Source organism: Bufo gargarizans, chromosome 9 (genome assembly GCF_014858855.1).
Source record: "Bufo gargarizans isolate SCDJY-AF-19 chromosome 9, ASM1485885v1, whole genome shotgun sequence".
NCBI lineage: Eukaryota > Metazoa > Chordata > Amphibia > Anura > Bufonidae > Bufo > Bufo gargarizans.
Window position 1 is genome coordinate 138,604,854 of NC_058088.1, and position 18,278 is coordinate 138,623,131.

The 18,278-nt window shown below is 39.1% G+C and overlaps 1 protein-coding gene across 1 annotated transcript in view; it reads right to left on the reverse strand.

The window, feature by feature from the left end:
* Window positions 1–3,907: 3,907 nt before the first annotated feature.
* Window positions 3,908–18,278, reverse strand: part of LOC122919817 (BTB/POZ domain-containing protein KCTD12-like) — a 207,949-nt gene continuing 193,578 nt past the window's right edge. The window contains exon 2 of the mRNA XM_044269006.1: window positions 3,908–5,129. Within this exon, the coding sequence (XP_044124941.1) occupies window positions 3,908–5,113 (1,206 nt within the window). The 5' untranslated portion in view covers window positions 5,114–5,129. The remainder of the gene's footprint in view (window positions 5,130–18,278) is intronic.

The window sequence follows — 18,278 nt, forward strand, 5'->3', positions numbered from 1 at the left end:
TTTATGAAAATGGACTGTTGCAGTGGTGGGTGACGTGAAGCTTGATTCTCTGCTATAACATGAGGACTGATTCTCTGCTGACATGAAGCCAGATTCTCTGTTACGGGACCTCTCTCCTCTGCCTGGGTGCTGGGCTTAAATATCTGACAATGGACTGTTTCATTAGTGGCTGACGTGAAGACTGATTCTCTGCTATGACATGAAGACTGATTCTCTGCTGACATGAAGCCAGATTCTCTGTTACGGGACCTCTCTCCTCTGCCTGGGTGCCCGGGCCTAAATATCTGAGAATGGACTTTTCCAGTGGTGGGTGACGTGAAGCCAGATTCTCTGCTATGGGACCTCTCTCCAATTGATTTTGGTTAATTTTTATTTATTTAATTTTTATTTTAATTCATTTCCCTATCCACATTTGTTTGCGGGGGATTTACCTACATGTTGCTGCCTTTTGCAGCCCTCTAGCCCTTTCCTGGGCTTTTTTACAGCCTTTTTAGCGCCGAAAAGTTCGGGTCCCCATTGACTTCAATGGGGTTCGGGTTCGGGACGAAGTTCGGATCGGGTTCGGATCCCGAACCCGAACATTTTCTGGAAGTTCGGCCGAACTTCTCGAACCCGAACATCCAGGTGTCCGCTCAACTCTAGTGTTGATGTCATTAGACCACACCCCTTCTCATTACAGAGATGCACATCACCTAATATGCTTAATTGGTAGTAAGCTTTCGAGCCTATACAGCTTGGAGTAAGACAACATGCATAAAGAGGATGATGTGGTCAAAATACTCATTTGCCTAATAATTCTGCACTCCCTGTATTTTGGTTTTGCCACTTATACACTGCAAAAAGGGCTTTAGAACATATAACTGCACCTCTGAACGGCCAATATATTTTTCTTTTCCAACTAATACACGCCATAAATTGCTTTAGAACATATAACTGCAGCGCTGAACGGCAAATTTAATCTTTCTTTTGTCACTAATATACACCACAAGTGGCTTTAGAACATATAACTGCACCGCTGAACGGCAAATACCTCTTTTTTTGCCACTTATACACGCCACAAAAAGCTTTAGAACATATAAGTGCACCGCTGAACGGCAGATATATTTTACTTTTGCCACTTATACACTGCAAAAAAGGCTTTAAAAAGATAACTGCACCTGTGAATGGCAAATATATTTTTCTTTTCCAACTAATACACCCCACAAAAGGCTTTAGGACATATAACTGCACCTCTGAATGGAAAATATATTTATCTTTTTCCACTTATACACGCCACAAAAGGCTTTAGATCATATAAATACACCTCTGAATGGGAAATATATTTTACTTTTGCAAGTAATGCACCACAAAAAGAGCTTTAGAACATATAACTTCACAGCTGCAAATACATATTTTTTTGCCACTTATACATTGCAAATAGGGCTTTAAAACGTATAACTGCACTGCTGAACGGCAAATATATTTTTCTTTTGCCACTAATGCACGACAAAAATGACTTTAGAACATATTACTGCACCGCTGAACGGCAAATATATTTTTCTTTTGCCTCTAATACGCAACAAAGAGGTGTGTAGTTTTAGCACTTCACCACACAACGGTTAATATGACCTTTTTTTTACTACTAATACAAGACAAAAAATGCTTTAGAATATATAACTGCACCACACAAGGGCAAATAAGACGTAGAAATATTTCCTTGTAATAATCCCTCGCACCAAAAAACACACTGGCTCCTAATTTGTCATTTGCTGTGAGTAACATATATAAGTCATAGCCCCAATGTAAGAATACACAGCTAGATATATTTATTGTTCAATTATGCAATATTTAAAATGCAAATTTTGCAGCTAAGATACACAGAAAAAGGAAGAAATACTAGGACTCACACATTCTGTGTCATTAATCAGTACACGCAACTCATAGATAAACCCAATATACAGCAAATTGAATTCCTCGTATAAGACTTGAGACACTGGAGGAGAAAGGCATCACAGAGACCCCAAACAGTGAAGTATTTACTTCTTCCTAGAGTCAATGTGAGTCTAAGGAAGTATGCCAATATGCCAAAACATTAGTAAAGTGCAAAGTGCATACAAATAAATAATACATCTAAGAGTACTGCATTCAGGTAATACTGACCAGTGTAGTCCTGACCCCGACGAGCGTTTCACTGTTGCTTCCTTAGGGGATCACAATGACTCTAGGAAGGAGTAAGTACTTCACTGTTTGTGGCGCCTTCCTCCGCCAGAGTCTCTGGCGTTATAAAAGGAATGCTGTATATTGGGTTTATCTTTGAGTTGCGTGTACTGATTAATAACACAGAATGTGAGAGTCCTAGTTTTTCTTCCCTTTTCTGTGTATCTTAGCTGCTAAATTTGCATTTTAAATATTGTTGTATATTTGAACAATAAACTTATTTATTTTGTACGACATATCTAGCTTTGTGTTCTTATATTGGGGCTATGATTGTAATAAACCCTGTTAATGACTATAACACCACAATAACAAGAACGGTTTGCTGGAATTACAGAGCTGTATAATGGCAATGTGGATGCCCAGTCAGTGCAGCAAGATGCAAGAGGATTGTTCCCATTACCCTGGCTGTAACCTCCCCTACTGAACCCTGTTTAACATAAATGCTGTGGAATTATTCCTCCCTATTCTTTCCCTACACTTTGAATAATAAGTACACTAGTAAATATCAGAATCCAAAATGGCTGAGTCTATTTATAGTACTGTGACATGGGCTGGCTGCTGATTGGCTGCATGCATGGCATTATGGGTGATCCCGCCTTTCCAGAGTTCCTTGCTCCATGTCCTCAGACATGCAGCAGCTATTTTAGGAAAAAATTTGATTCGTTAGCACGAAGCGTGAGGAAATTCTGTTTTGGCGCGTATCAAATTTTTCCTGTAATTCGGATCGAATTCCACTTCCTGAGCTTCGATTCGCTAATCTCTATATATAATATATTTTTTTCACTATTTTTTTTCCAGTAATGAACACAAGAAAAACAATATATATGTGGCATCATTGTAAATGTACTGACCCAGAGAATGAAGGTAACAGGTCAGTTTTACTGCATAGTTAATGTTGTAGAGAAAAAAAAAAATCGTAAAACTGTGGCAGAATTGCAAGCAATATTAAGTGGTGCTATTAGAAAGTACAACTTGTCTGGCAAAGGACAAACCCTTTACGGCTATGTTAATGGAAAACTCTTAAGGGTTTCTGTCATCAGAAAAATTGTTATGTAGCTGGCTGACATTAGCGATGTGCTAACTGTATGACTTATATCTCCCGGCTGCCGCTCGCCTGCTGCCGTCCTTAACTCACTGTGCCTGCGCCTAATACTAAAATAGACGATGCCGGTGCGGTATTTGCGGGGTACAGAGGAGACCAAGGAGACCAATCACCTTTTCAAGGGTGCGCCAAACGGTGAGAGGACGGAGCCTCTAGGTGCTGCAGCAATGCCCCACTAGCACCTAGATGCTCATTTGCATATTATGAAAGTCATTATTTAGTGCGAACGGCGGCAGGCAGGGAGATATAAGTTATACAGTTATGTTCTGCTGACATTAGCACATTCTGATGACAGAAACCCTTTAAAATGGTTTGGCTCTGGGAAGGCAGGGAAGAAAAATTTTTATGCAAAAACAAAAAATGCTCTGGGACTCTAGTGGTTAAAACAAACATTTTAAATAAAATTAATTTTATTAATTGCTGTTTCTCATTAAAAGATAACATTTGAAATACATGTATGCAATTTGTACAGAACAAAAGGAGGTGATCAATAGGAATGACAGGATTGGCAATACATTCTATCTTCCAATAATATCTTTTAATCAAAGGGCTAGATTCTTCAGCAAAAATTATCTACAGCTAAACACAAAAAATGCAAAAAGTGTGCATCTACATGGCAACGGTAGAGGTTAAGGTGGTTATCCAAAGTCTAACACATGCCCCCCAATGCCCAAGCCTGTCATATAAATTTGACATACCCCACTCCCCGGCACCTGCGTCACTCCTGATCCCCACACAGCCACCGCTGCATCTTCCCGTTGCACAGATCAAAACATCTGGTGATGTGGGGAGCAGCCAATAGCAGGCCCCGATGGGGATCAGCCTCCCTAGCATCACCCAGCAAACTGTATGACAGGCCCGGCCACTGGGGGGGACATGTGTTAGATTTTGGATAACCCCTTTAATAAAGTCTACTTCTACTACAGTATAAGCAAGAAAGTAGAAGGTAAGATTTTTAATTTGGTTGGAACACTTACGGTAGAAAATGTATTCAGTGTAAGATGTCCAGATCTTGTCATCAGTATGATCAAAGGCCGATGTTCCAGCAGAGTTACAGGCCACCATATGAAACCCAGCATCTGCCAGCTTATCAAATGCTTGTTCCAAAAAATTATATTTGAGGTAGTACCTTGAGGTGTATGTTTCAGGAGGTCGATATGGATCTTTACTCTCATTGAGTGTTTCACCGAAAACTTCTTTAGCTAATGAGGTCCTACCACATACCATAATTCTTGACACCCTTCTGAATTTGGCATCTGTTTGACTTTCTCTGACCAATGTGTAAGAGCCATGATAGCCAATGGAGATGAAACCATAGCACTGCTGGTCTGGTAGTGTTGACTGATTCCCAGCAGTTGTTGCAAATGCATTAACAAATGCCTGATTCCTGTCAATTCCAATATTAGTATCAGCATAACTTTGAAATGTCTCATCGCCAATACAGTTTTGTTTACTGACTTTTGCCACTAGAATTTTCACTAACTCTGGAAGTTTAAAGTATTCAGCTTCTCTCTGAAGTCGCCTTCTTTCAGGAAAATGATCAGGGAGAAACAGTTGTTGGTCTCTCAAATAGTCTAATACGTATCGAAAAAGAAATCCATCACGATCTAAGAAAAAACGACCTTTGTTATCCCTGGCCAAAGTCTGGACAGTCTTCTGTGAGAACATCTCCCATAGCAGTGATCCAGGAATGGTAACCAAAGTAAGGTAACGTGTTATATAGACTTGCCCACCAACATTTAATTCTATTATGTCAGGAAAAAGGAGATTTTCATCTGTTTGCTTCAAACAACTTGTATTGTCTGGAAAAGCCATGTGCCTTTTATGCAATCTGTGTTGGGAAACATTTTGAAAAAACGAGTGTTACTGATTTTTATGCATTTGAGAAAACATTCAGTCAACTACATTGAAATAATGAACTTATTTTAAACACTTTCTTCCATAATTAAAAAGAACCAATATACACTTTGACAAAATTGTTGTCACCCTTCCGTTAAAGAAAGAAAAACCCACAATGGTCACTGAAATAACTTGAAACTGACAAAAGTTATAATAAATAAAATTTTACTGAAATCAACTAATAAAAATGAGACATCGCTTTGAATTGTGGTTCAACAGAACCATTAATCAATCAAACTAATGAAACTGATCTGGACAAAAACAAATGACCCTTTACTTAATATTTCATTGCACAACATTTTGAGGCAATCACCGCAATCGTGATTTTTGTAACTCTCGATGAGACTCCTGCACCTGTCCACAGGTATTTTGGCCTACTCCTCCATGAGCAAACTGCATGTTTCAGCTCCTTCCATAGATGTTCAATAGGATTTAGATCAGTGTTTATAGAAAGCCAGTTCAGAAAAGTCAAATGCTTTGCTCTTAGCTATTCTTAGATGTTTTTAGCTGTGTGTTTTGAGTAATTTCCCTGTTGGAGGACCCATGAACTACAACTGAGACCAAGCTTTCTGACACTGGGCAACATATTTTGCTCTAAAATGCCTTGATAGTCTTGAGATTTTATTGTACCTTGCATAGATTCAAGATACCTTGTGCCAGCCTTGTGCAACAAAGCAGCCTCAAAGCATAATTGAGCCTACTCCATGTTTCACAGTAGGTACAATGTTCTTTTCTTTGTACGTTTAATTTTTGTGTCTGTGAACATAGAGCTGATCTTACTTGCCAAAAAGATCCAGTTTTGTCTCATCTGTCCATATAGCTTGTCAATATTTATTTTGGCAAATTTCAGTCTTGCTTTTTTTATGATATGCTTTCAGTAGTGGTTTCCTCCTTGGTCGTCTTCCGTTAAGTCCACTTTGGCTAAGAAAGTAATGGATGGTGCGATCTAACACTGATTTACTTTGACCTTGCAGTTCACTTCAAATCTCTTTGGAAATTATTCTGAGTTCTTTGGTTACCATTTGTATTATCTGTCTTTTCAATTTCTCATCAATTTTCCTCTTGCGGCCACATTCAGGAAGGTTGGCTATAGTCCCATAGACCTTAAACTTCTGAATAATATGTGCAACTGTAGTAACAGGAGAACTGTTTGGAGATGATCTGTAGCAGTGTCCCGCTCCATGTCAGTAGTGGGGCCCTGAAGAATTCTAGATATTTGCAGTACGTCATGTGATAATATCTGTGTATTCCAGTAATTCCTTACAACAGGCTGTTTACATCCTGCACATTCATTACATCCATTCACCCCTAGGTGGTGCTGGCACTATATATATATATATATATATATATATATATGTATATATATATAGGCGATGAAAAATCAGAGCAGCACTCTGATTTTTCATCGCCTCAAAATACCACAGGAGCTGGCACCCGCCATATTTCTCCAAGAGCAAGTATCATTACTTTATCTACATTCATGGATCCGCTGTTACATCAGCCTTCACCAGCTATTTTTTCATACACTGAAGCCGACAGGGACAGAATCGTGGGAGCATGTGAAGGTAATGTGGACTTCCTTTCGGTTCCTTCATTGCTTGATATCAAAAAAAGATATGAACGTGACACTAAAAAATGTCTTACCGTGGAACTACATTCTACCACGTTAGTGGAATATGTTAAAACTAATCGCATACCCAGGGGGATGCGTGTGCAACCAAGATCTTCAATGTACTCCAACGACCCACAATTCCGGTCTAAATATGAGCAAATTTCTAATAAATATTCTTTGGACTTAATGCTTTTGAATATTGAATTCATGCGTAAAGATTTACTTTCTATAACAGCAAGCAAGACCGAGGAAGAGGCTTCATTGAGGGCTATTATGTCCCCACAGGACTTTGATGATTACCACAGCAAGTTCCAATTTCACCTCAATAAACTTAAAAGTGAGATCCAGGAAACCAAGCGAGGTAAATGGCAGAGAGACACAATGGACTATATCACGGGCCATGTCTACAATTGGAATGATAATAACCGACCGAATCCCAATTCAAGTCAAAGAAGTTTAAAAAGAACACAAAGACGCGATGATCCTACTGTCAATAATTCAGCCGCTTTTTTAGAGCCACCACCTGTGCACGCAAAAAAGCCACAAGAAGGGGCGGTCGCAACAGGAATCGATACCGTAAAAACGCGCAGCCAAAAGACACTGACCAAGACCAATGCCTGACGGTGGTAAATATATCTTCCCACGTATTAACAACATCACAATTACAATTACTTGAAAAAGGTTTAAGCTTCTGTCCAGCTAGTATCACTAACTGGTATGAGTTAGAAGCAGATTTGATGTATTTCTTTAGATTGATTAAACTTAAGATCTATTTTCAAGATTCATATGGTTCTACTACACAACCTATGCATGAGTTACGTTTATCTGATTGGGGGTTGAGGGTGAAAAAAGATTTTTCCCCTCAAATATCTTCAAAGGCTTTTGATGTATTTTCTGATGCTGTGCTGGGTGATATACAGGAGTTAAAACACTCAGGACTCTTGGATCACATCCAGCACCCCAATGTATCTAAGCAAGAGCTGCAGGCACTTGAACAGTTAATCCATGACCACTCTCTCACCATCAAGTCTGCGGACAAGGGTGGTGCGATAGTGGTCATGGATACTGCTATGTATTTGACAGAGGCATCTCGCCAGTTATCAGACCCTGCGGTTTATGTTAAACTACAGAGAGATCCTAGATTCGATATACAGCGTGAATTAAAGTTATTGGTTAATACTTACATACAAACAGGTCTCATTGACGAACAATTGAGCGAGTTCCTCCAGATAGAACACCCAGTTACTCCTTTATTTTATTTGTTGCCAAAGATCCACAAAAATCTACAGTGTCCTCCCGGCCGACCCATTGTTTCTGGCCGTGGTTCTGTACTTAGTAATGCTTCAATCTTTTTGGATAAAATCTTGCAATCACATGTTATTACTTCTAAATCTTATCTAAAGGACACTACAGATTTTCTGTCCAAGCTGACAGACGTGACTATGCCGGAGGACGCTATTTTAGCCTCCTTCGACATAGTCAGTCTGTATACTTCGATACAGCATGACTTGGGTTTGTCTGTTGTGGAATTTGCTCTCGCTCAATCTGACTTTACTATTGAGGCACAAACTTTTCTCTTGGCTCTATTACGGTTGATATTGCATAGTAATTATTTCCTTTTTGGCGATGATTACTTTATGCAAGTCCGTGGGACGGCCATGGGGACGAATGTGGCTCCCACGTACGCCAACATGGTCGTCGCCTACTTGGAGGAACAGTACGTCTATGTATCCCACCACTTCAGCCGAGTGCTGAGGTGGTGGAGATACATAGACGATATTTTTGTTATATGGACAGGCACTGTCTCGGATCTACATTTATTTCACAATTTTTTAAATAGTCTGATTCCTGACATACAATTTACCTTAGAATATTCTACCGATACTTTACATTTTTTAGATGTTAATGTTCGATGCATTGGAGGTGCACTAAGCACTGAAATTTATGTTAAACCGACTGACCGCAACACTGCCCTGAGGTTTGACAGTGCTCATCCACGGGCAATGATGCGGTCACTACCATATAGTCAGTTCATCAGAGCCAAACGTATAGTCAGTGATACCTCAATATTAGATAAGACCTTGAAAACTATGACACAGAGTTTCAGACGAAGACAGTACCCAGCTTCTGTACTACAGCAACAATTAACACGTATTGAACACAAAGAAAGGAGAGAATTATTTCAGGGTACCAAAAAAGACCAACAACAGCGAATACCTTTCGTTTCTACATATGGTGAAGTAAGCTCACATGTTAGCAAAATCTTAAATAAACATTGGTCAATTCTTAAAACTGAATATAAAAATATTCCTGAATTTTGCAATAGACCATTGATATCCTATAAAAGAGGCCGTAATTTAAAAGATAAATTAGTCAAGAATGACATAGGTTCACAAAAAACTGTACGTCAGTCCTTTTTGGCCCCTAAAAATAGTGGCAGTTTCCCGTGCCTTCACTGTGTTAATTGCAAATACATGGTGAAGGGACGGGAATTTATACATCCAAATACAGGGGCTAGTTACCCTCTTAAGTTCTATTTGACCTGCGATTCGTGTTTTATAATTTATGTTCTTTGGTGCCCATGCAAATTATTATATGTGGGTGAAACCACCTGTGATTTTAAGTCCCGCTTTAACCAACATCGTTTCTCCATACGAAAAAAGCGCAAGGATTTACCTGTCTCGAACCATTTCGCGGCCCTGGACCATGTTGAGGGAGACCTCAGGTTCATGATCCTTGACCATGTTCCGATGCCGCGAACTGGGGGTGATCGTATCAAGATGCTTAAAAAACGAGAGTCAGAATGGATTTTCAGGCTACAATCTATTAAACCTATGGGCCTGAATGTCGAATATAGACCATGGCTGTTCATTTGACTCTCCTCGGGTCTGTCCCTTATGGTGTATGTGTTGAAAAATTTGTTTTTCTTGTTTTTAATATATTTGGATAATATATTTTTTATTCTCACCTACAGGACCTGCAATTGGAATGGCCTTGCTCAACTGGGAACGGGATGCCTTCTTTTGAATACGCGCATTCTACCTTTCGCTTACTATATATTCATCTATTACTCATGTACATTTATACAATCATAGTGATGAATGTTTTTTTACCTATTAAGGGGTAATTTGCGACGAGCTGAGTGGCAGGGTGTTGGCTGACTCTGCCGCCTCCCCTTTTGTCAGCCGCATACGCCGAATGACAGTGCACTATATATGTGCACGTCATTCGCCGCTTTACCTATAGGTATGCATTCCCGCTAATTATTTCTTTACCTATAACATCTTCTTGATGAATGTATCATTAACTTTGTTTTGCATAATGACGTGTGATGTTGCGTGTCACGTGATGCCGCACGGAGCGATCATGTGAGTCGGCTAGTGTGACATCACGGACATGCGCATTAACACTTCCGGGACGCCGGATCCATGCGCTGTATCTCGTAACTTTGTATCCTCCCACCATTGAGCTCGTCCGCCTCCACGCACGGTCCTGTGAGGTTCACATATTTACAGGTGATGATAATTCACGATTGATTATTACTTTAGCCTTACACTGTAATTTTATGGAATTCCTATACCTGGAAACATTGAATATATCATTTTATGATGTGGACTTTGGTTACCTTCCAGGCTTGTAACTTTGATATATTTATGTAATGCACTTATATCTGTATTTTGTAAATTTTTGTTAATGATCACTTTTGTATGCTGATTTGTTGTGACTGCATAAATACTCACAGTCCTCACAATGCTGTATTGCTTGAGAATGGTCCCAGTGAGTGGACCGAAACGTCGCACAGGTGAATAAAGGGTCCCACTTTTTTCACCAAATGGAGTGCTGCGGTGTCTTTCATTTATTGTATATATATATATATATATATATATATATATATATGTATATATATATATGTGTGTGTGTGTGTGTGTACAGTGCTGCCAGAAATTATTCATACCCCAAGCAAATTTTGACTTAAAGTTACTTTGATTCAACCAGCAAGTAATTTTTTTACGGGAAATTACATAGGTGTCTCCCAAAAGACAATGTACTAGAGGCATTATTGTGGAAAAAAACATTTCTCAGCTTTTATTTACATTTGAGCAAAAAATACAAGATGTTCCGCACTGAGGTGAAAAAGAGTCCAAGAATCACCACCAAGGCCATCCTGGTGAATCTGGGCTCTGCTGGTGGCAATGTCTCAAGGCAGACAATCCAACGGACACTGCACACTGCTGGGTTCCACGGATGCAGACCAAGGAGGACGCCACTTTTCCAGATAAGGCACACAAAAGTTTGCTTGGCCTTTGCAAAAGCTCATCTGGACAAAGAAGAAGACTTCTGGTCTTCTGTGTTGTGGTCAGGTGAAACAAAAATGTAATTGTTTGGTCACAATGATGTTTCCTTCATTTGGCATAAAAAAGAAGAAGCCTTCAACCCAAAGAACACCATCCCCACTGTCAAACATGGTGGTGGGAACCTAATGCTTTGGGGGTGTTTTTCAGCCAATGGACCAGGGAATCTAATCACAGTAAACGAAACCATGAAAAAAGAGAAATACATGAGGATTCTCAACAACAACATCAGTCAGTCCGCAGAGAAACTTGGCCTTGGACATTTCAGCATGACAATGACCCAAAACACATTATCTTTTGTGAGACACCTATGTCATTTCCCGTAAAAAAATTACTTTCTGGTTGAATAAAAGTAACTTTAAGACAAAATTTGCCTGGGGTATGAATAATTATGGGCAGCACTGTATATATACAGTCAGGTCTATAAATATTGGGACATCAACACAATTCTAACATTTTTGGCTCTATACACCACCGCAATGGATTTGACATGAAACGAACAAGATGTGCTTTAACTGCAGACTGTCAGCTTTAATTTGAGGGTATTTACATCCAAATCAGGTGAACGGTGTAGGAATTACAACAGTTTGCATATGTGCCTGCCACTTGTTAAAGGACCAACAGTAATAGGACAATTGGCTTCTCAGCTGTTCCTTGGGCAGGTGTGTGTTATTCCCTCATTATCCCAATTACAATGAGCAGATTAAAGGTCCAGAGTTAATTTCAAGTGTGCTATTTGCATTTGTAATCTGTTGCTGTCAACTCTCAAGTTGAGATCCAAAGAGCTGCCACTATCAGTGAAGCAAGCCATCATTAGGCTGAAAAAACAAAACAAAGCCATCAGAGAGATAGCAAAAACATTAGGCATGGCCAAAACAACTGTTTGGAACATTCTTAAAAGGAAGGAACGCACTGGTGAGCTCAGCAACACCAAAAGACCTGGAAGACAACGGAAAACAACTGTGGTGGATGACCGAAGAATTATTTCCCTGGTAAAGAAAACACCCTTCACCACAGTTGGCCAGATCAAGAACACTCTCCAGGAGGTAGGTGTATGTGTGTCAAAGTCAACAATCAAGGGAAGACTTCACCAGAGTGAATACAGAGGGTTCACCACAAGATGTAAACCATTGGTGAGCCTCAAAAACAGGAAGGCCAGATTAGAGTTTGCCAAACAACATCTAAAAAAGCCTTCACAGTTCTGGAACAACATCCTATAGACAGATGAGACCAAGATCAACTTGTACCAGAGTGATGGGAAGAGTATGGAGAAGGAAAGGAACTGCTCATGATCCTAAGCATACCACCTCATCAGTGAAGCATGGTGGCGGTAGAGTGTCATGGCGGGAGGATGTATGGCTGCCAATGGAACTGGTTCTCTTGTATTTATTGATGATGTGACTGCTGACAAAAGTAGCAGGATAAATTCTGAAGTGTTTCGGGCAAACTTATCTGCTCATATTCAGCCAAATGCTTCAGAACTCATTGGACGGCGCTTCACGGTGCAGATGGACAATGACCCAAAGCATACTGCAAAATCAACCAAAGAGTTTTTTAAGGGAAAGAAGTGGAATGTTATGCAATGGCAATCACCTGACCTAAATCCAATTGAGCATGCATTTCACTTGCTGAAGACAAAACTGAAGGGAAAATGCCCCAAGAACAAGCAGGAACTGAAGACAGTTGCAGTAGAGGCCTGGCAGAGCATCACCAGGGATGAAACCCAGCGTCTGGTGATGTCTATGCATTCCAGATTTCAGGCTGTAATTGACTGCAAAGGATTTGCAACCAAGTATTAAAAAGTGAAAGTTTGACTTATGATTATTATCATGTACCATTACTTTTGGTCCCTTAGCAAGTGGGAGTCATATATGCAAACTGTTGTAATTGACGGTCTGCAGTTAAAGCACGTCTTGTTCGGTTCATTTCAAATCCATTGTGGTGGTGTTTGTAGCCAAAAATTTTAGAATTGTGTTGATGTCCCAATATTTATGGACCTGACTGTATGCGAGTATATGTAAATATATATATATATATATATATATATATATATATATATATATATTAGGGTGTGGTAGTTCAGAGTAGAAGGAGAAGCTGAGTCATAGAGAGCAGAGTTTTGAACAGTGCTGTGTGAAGTGCAGCAAGGGTAGTACATATTTAGCCTGCAGCTAAGAGAGGCTGCCTTCAGATGATGACCCACAAAAGTCAGACGCCATAGCCAGACTGAAGCGGGACAGATAAAAGAAGTGGAAGGCCAAGGCTAGGGCTGTACCTGCTGTACCTGGAAGAGTTGACAATTAACTACCCTTCTGAGTTGTACGCAGACCAATCTTAGGCCTTAATAGAAGGATCCTATTGTGTTATGAGAGAGTATAAAGTGAGCCCAGTGGAGATGAGAGTGTTTTCCTCAGCCTATGGACCCACTAGCAACCTACAGTATGTGAGACAGAGGTTAGCCTTCAGTACCTGTTCACAGTCTACAGTGAATTGCAAGCTATATTTGGAGCCCCATTCTTCTATGGACAGTGTGAAATGTACTGTACACCTGGAAGATAGACAGCCTAAGTGTAAACAGAGTCTATACCTCACAAAGAGCCTGTTACTAGGATTACAGCCAAAGCTAACTGTACGTACATTATATGGATTATAACTTTACCTCTGCCATGTAAATAAATTGCTAAATCTACCTCAAGGCAATTGATTTAGTAGCAAAAGTTCCAGTTATTTAACAGAATGTCTCTTCTTCATTCTACACTTCCTTTGCACCCAAGGGTGCTGGTGTCAGGAACACCAGGGACCCTGCTGTCCTTGCACCTAAAACCATACCACCAAGGGCACCTCAACCACCATCTGGCAGGGGATACTTTATCACCAGAGTGTGCCCCGAAGGAACCCAGTGCTGTGCCTCCTATCACTGCATGCCAGCCCAGGGAGCTGCTAACCATAAGTAACAACTACTACAACCATCGGCCACCACCACACTCACACTCATCGCACCCCTGCAGTCTCGGGCACTGCACTTATAGCTTTTACTTTTAACACGTTTGTCTATCATTTTCTTTCTAATTTCCTGAGGCAACTCTCCTTACATTTACTTGGTCCATGTTCAGTATGTGGTACCCACCATAAAATCAAACAGCACATTAACTACTTTTCATCTTTTAAATAGGCAGACCGGCTGATTATAAGATCGAACACACCTGTGATGCTAATTACAGGACACACATTAGTTTAACATGTTCCTATGGTCAAAATCTTTTCAATCTTTTCTAGGGGCTTTTGTCCAGCTCAGTTTCATTAGTTTGTTTCTTAAAACGATTCTATTAAACCACAATTCAAAAGCAATGTCTGATTTTCAGGATTTTTGTTATTTTAGTTGGTTTTAAGTTATGTCAGTGACCAGTGTGGGTTTTTCTTTATTTAACGGAAAGGTACCAACAATTTTGTCGATGTGCATAAATATCCAAATGGGAATAATACACATCTTCTTAATAACACATGATGAATGTCTTTTTGGCGGGTATTTAAACCATATGGAATAGCAACTACTACCAACATAAGACCTCTGCCTAAAAGATTTTTCCAGGGTTCACTTCTTGATGCCACATCTATTGATGGCACACTGTCAGCACCCCAACTGCCAATAGCTCCCCTAAGTTGCATCCAGGGCACCTCTCTCAGCCAGCAACAATCCTACTCTATATTGATGAGGAGCGAGTATTCCAAAGAAGCTGTTTGCAAATGGATATATGGCTTGGCTATTTAAACTTGCCTTTGCTATTTAGCCTTGTCAAGTTCCAGGACTTATTGAAAACTTTATTTTATCAGTAAAAATCAGTGGCACTTATGAGACAATTCTCTTTCTCTTGGAGATATATCTTTGCATATCAGAAAATACAAAATAGCTGCAGAAGATTGCCTGTACTCTGTAAATAAGTGAATTGTTATAGATGGAAATCCATTTCATATAACTTAAAGGCTTAAAGACTACTGTTGTTACCAAGAACATAGCCATACATTTTGTAACAGTCAGTTTTCTTCACTTAAATTATAGCTCTTATCCTTGCTTGAATGGTCCAAAATGGAATATATATACAGTTGCAAGAAAAAGTATGTGAATCCTTTGGAATGATATGGATTTCTGCACAAATTGGTCATAAAATGTGATCTGATCTTCATCTAAGTCACAACAATAGACAATCACAGTCTGCTTAAACTAATAACACACAAATAATTAAATGTTGTCATGTGTTTATTGAACACACCACGCAAACATTTACAGTGCAGGTGGAAAAAAGTATGTGAACCCTTGGATTTAATAGCAGTAATGAGCAGTTTTGAAAAATTTGATTCTGCAACTTCGCTGAAGTTAGTCAAGAAATTTCATCCGTTCCAAAATTATTTTGTCACAAATCATATATACCCAGGCCACTCTGCCTTAGGGCATGGCCACACGGAGCAGGTGGGATGCGATCATGATGCGGTGAAGAACCGCATGGCCAATTAGACCACAACTGCCTTTCATTTAATAATGGAGACTGCACTGTATAGTCTTCATTGTTAATGGCCACATGGCACTTTTAATGCACCTCTAAATGGGAGATGTTCCTGGTATGGGGTTTGGCTGGTTAGGTGGGGGCACAACATGCACATTATTGCTGTTCTACCCTGCAGGATATTTGACAGTAAACACAGAATATCAATCAACTTTTGCATAACCATTTCTCCAATTTAATTACATATGTTAGTTTATGGCTGATGTATGAATAAGTAAATTATCAGTTGGAAGGAGTAAAGCCAGCAAAAGATGAGGATCGTCATCATTAAGACCTGGTCCCCCTAAAGGGTGCAGACTGGATGGTACTGATTGGCACGCTGGCAGTGGAATCTTATTTGTATTAAATTACATATGTTAGTTTATGGCTGATGTAGTAATAAGTAAATGTAGGAATAAAAAATAAAACTGATGCAGAATAAATCTCCCTGCGCTCTCCCTCTCCAATATTCTTCTATTGATCATTTTTAGCAACACTGTCTCTAACACATGAGTGCTTCTCACATCTCTCACTGTGCTCAGCTCACAGGACAATGGCTAGAACCATGAATGATGAGGGTTTTATAGGGCCGTGACATCACAGGTGATGGTTATCTGCAGATTTGCTGGCTGCACAGCATTATGGGTTCTTACTTTCACTTGTAACACACAGCTTAAATTTTAAGAAAAACTGATTTGTTACCACAAAGCGCAAGGAAATTTGGATTAGTTGCAAATCAAAGTTTTCCTAAACTTTGGACCAAATTCTGCTTTGAATGCTTCGCTTCGCTCAACACTAATTTTTATCTAGCTTAGTTCAGACCAAATTTTTGGACCAACTTTTTAGCACAATGAGGTATTTTTAAACCACACCCGCTTGTCTACTGAGATATAAAAACTGTCTAAAACACTTAATAAATGTGACGCACAGCAAGTGTACCACTATTCTGGTGTATTCTGATTAGTGAATCTGACCCAATGTAACAATCAGTACATAAATGCAGGGTTGGATTAACAATGGTGTACGTGAAGCAAGTTATCCAGTCCCCACAGTAAACCTTAAAACAGTAAGTTACTGGGGTTGGTCCCACCAGGGAATTCATCTGGTTTCTGGGGCATAGTGTTGAGCGCGAATATTTGAATAACAAATATTTTTAGTGAATATCGCAACTTCGAGAATTTGCGAATATTTCGACTATAGTGCTATATCGAGCGCTATATCGAATATTCGTGAATTTTAAACATCTCAAAACATGATCCCTCACTGCCTCTTGATTGTGGGCCAATGACTCATTGGCCCACAAACAAATTAAGCTGGAAGGAATCATTTTTTCATATAAAAAAAATGACGAACATTCAAAATAACGAATATATTCGCTATATTGCTATAACATCGTTTTTTAGAATATTTGTCATATTCTAAAACATGAATATATAGCAATTTAGCGAATATTCGTAAAAAACTAACATTGAGCAATTTAGCTAATATAGTGCCATAAACTTTTTTTAAGAGTCAAATTTTTTTTTAAATCTGACGTTCAGAAGATAATTTTTTTTACAATTATTAGACAAAGAAGATTATACCACTATATTAGCTAAATCGATCAATTCTACATTATTTTTTCAAATATTCGCTATATTGCAAGAAGCAGGGTGGAATCAATCTTGTTATTTCAATTCACGATTTTTACCCGAAAATTGGAAATGTTATGAATGATTGCGTGAGGACACGATCTTATGAGTGACGTAATCGTGTCACGTGACATGTGCCCTGGTTTCGGTTTTGCATTGCTACCAGTGGAGTTTGGTGTTCTTTCAGTATTAAAATCGGCGATCGAAAATGGGGTGAATTCGATTTAAAAAAGAAGTTATTCTCACTTGTAAGTAATATTGTATTTATTACAACACTGTATTTTTATTTCATATTGCATGCATGGCAGAATATTTTCTGTAAATGTATATATGCACAGTTTTTCTGTTTTAACTTTTATAAAAAAAAAAAAATTAAAATCTTATTTGCTAAGTCTTCCGTGTCCTAAGCAAAGGAATTGACGAATACTGTCTCTGAAGAGAGTAACGTTACCATTTTGGGTGAGAAAGGTCATTTTGATTTTGGCTTGGCTTAGTACGCCTGATGAAGAGACTGGTGATGTCTTGAAAGCTCGCTATGTAACATCATTACTTCTATTTTTGTTAGCCATTAAAAGGTATAAAACCTGCAATACTCTTATTTTGTTTCTGTTAATGAGAGCATAGAACAATATTTAGCAACACTCGATCTACGTCTAAATTATTTATATGTAGATTTAGTATTGCTAAATATTCTTGTATGCGAATAAGAACATTGATAAAAAAATTGATTACATTTTTTTCCTCGCCCCCCCCCCCCCCAATAGTAGATACTACTAATTGGTGCACTGAGTATTCTTGTTACTTCGCAGCACTATGTCAGTAGCATGTATGTATGGACAACAGATAAATATCTATCACATGCACATAGCACGTCCGTTTTCCTGCCATGCAATATATACCACACACTATATACCATACACACAATATATATAGATAAAATTTTATCTC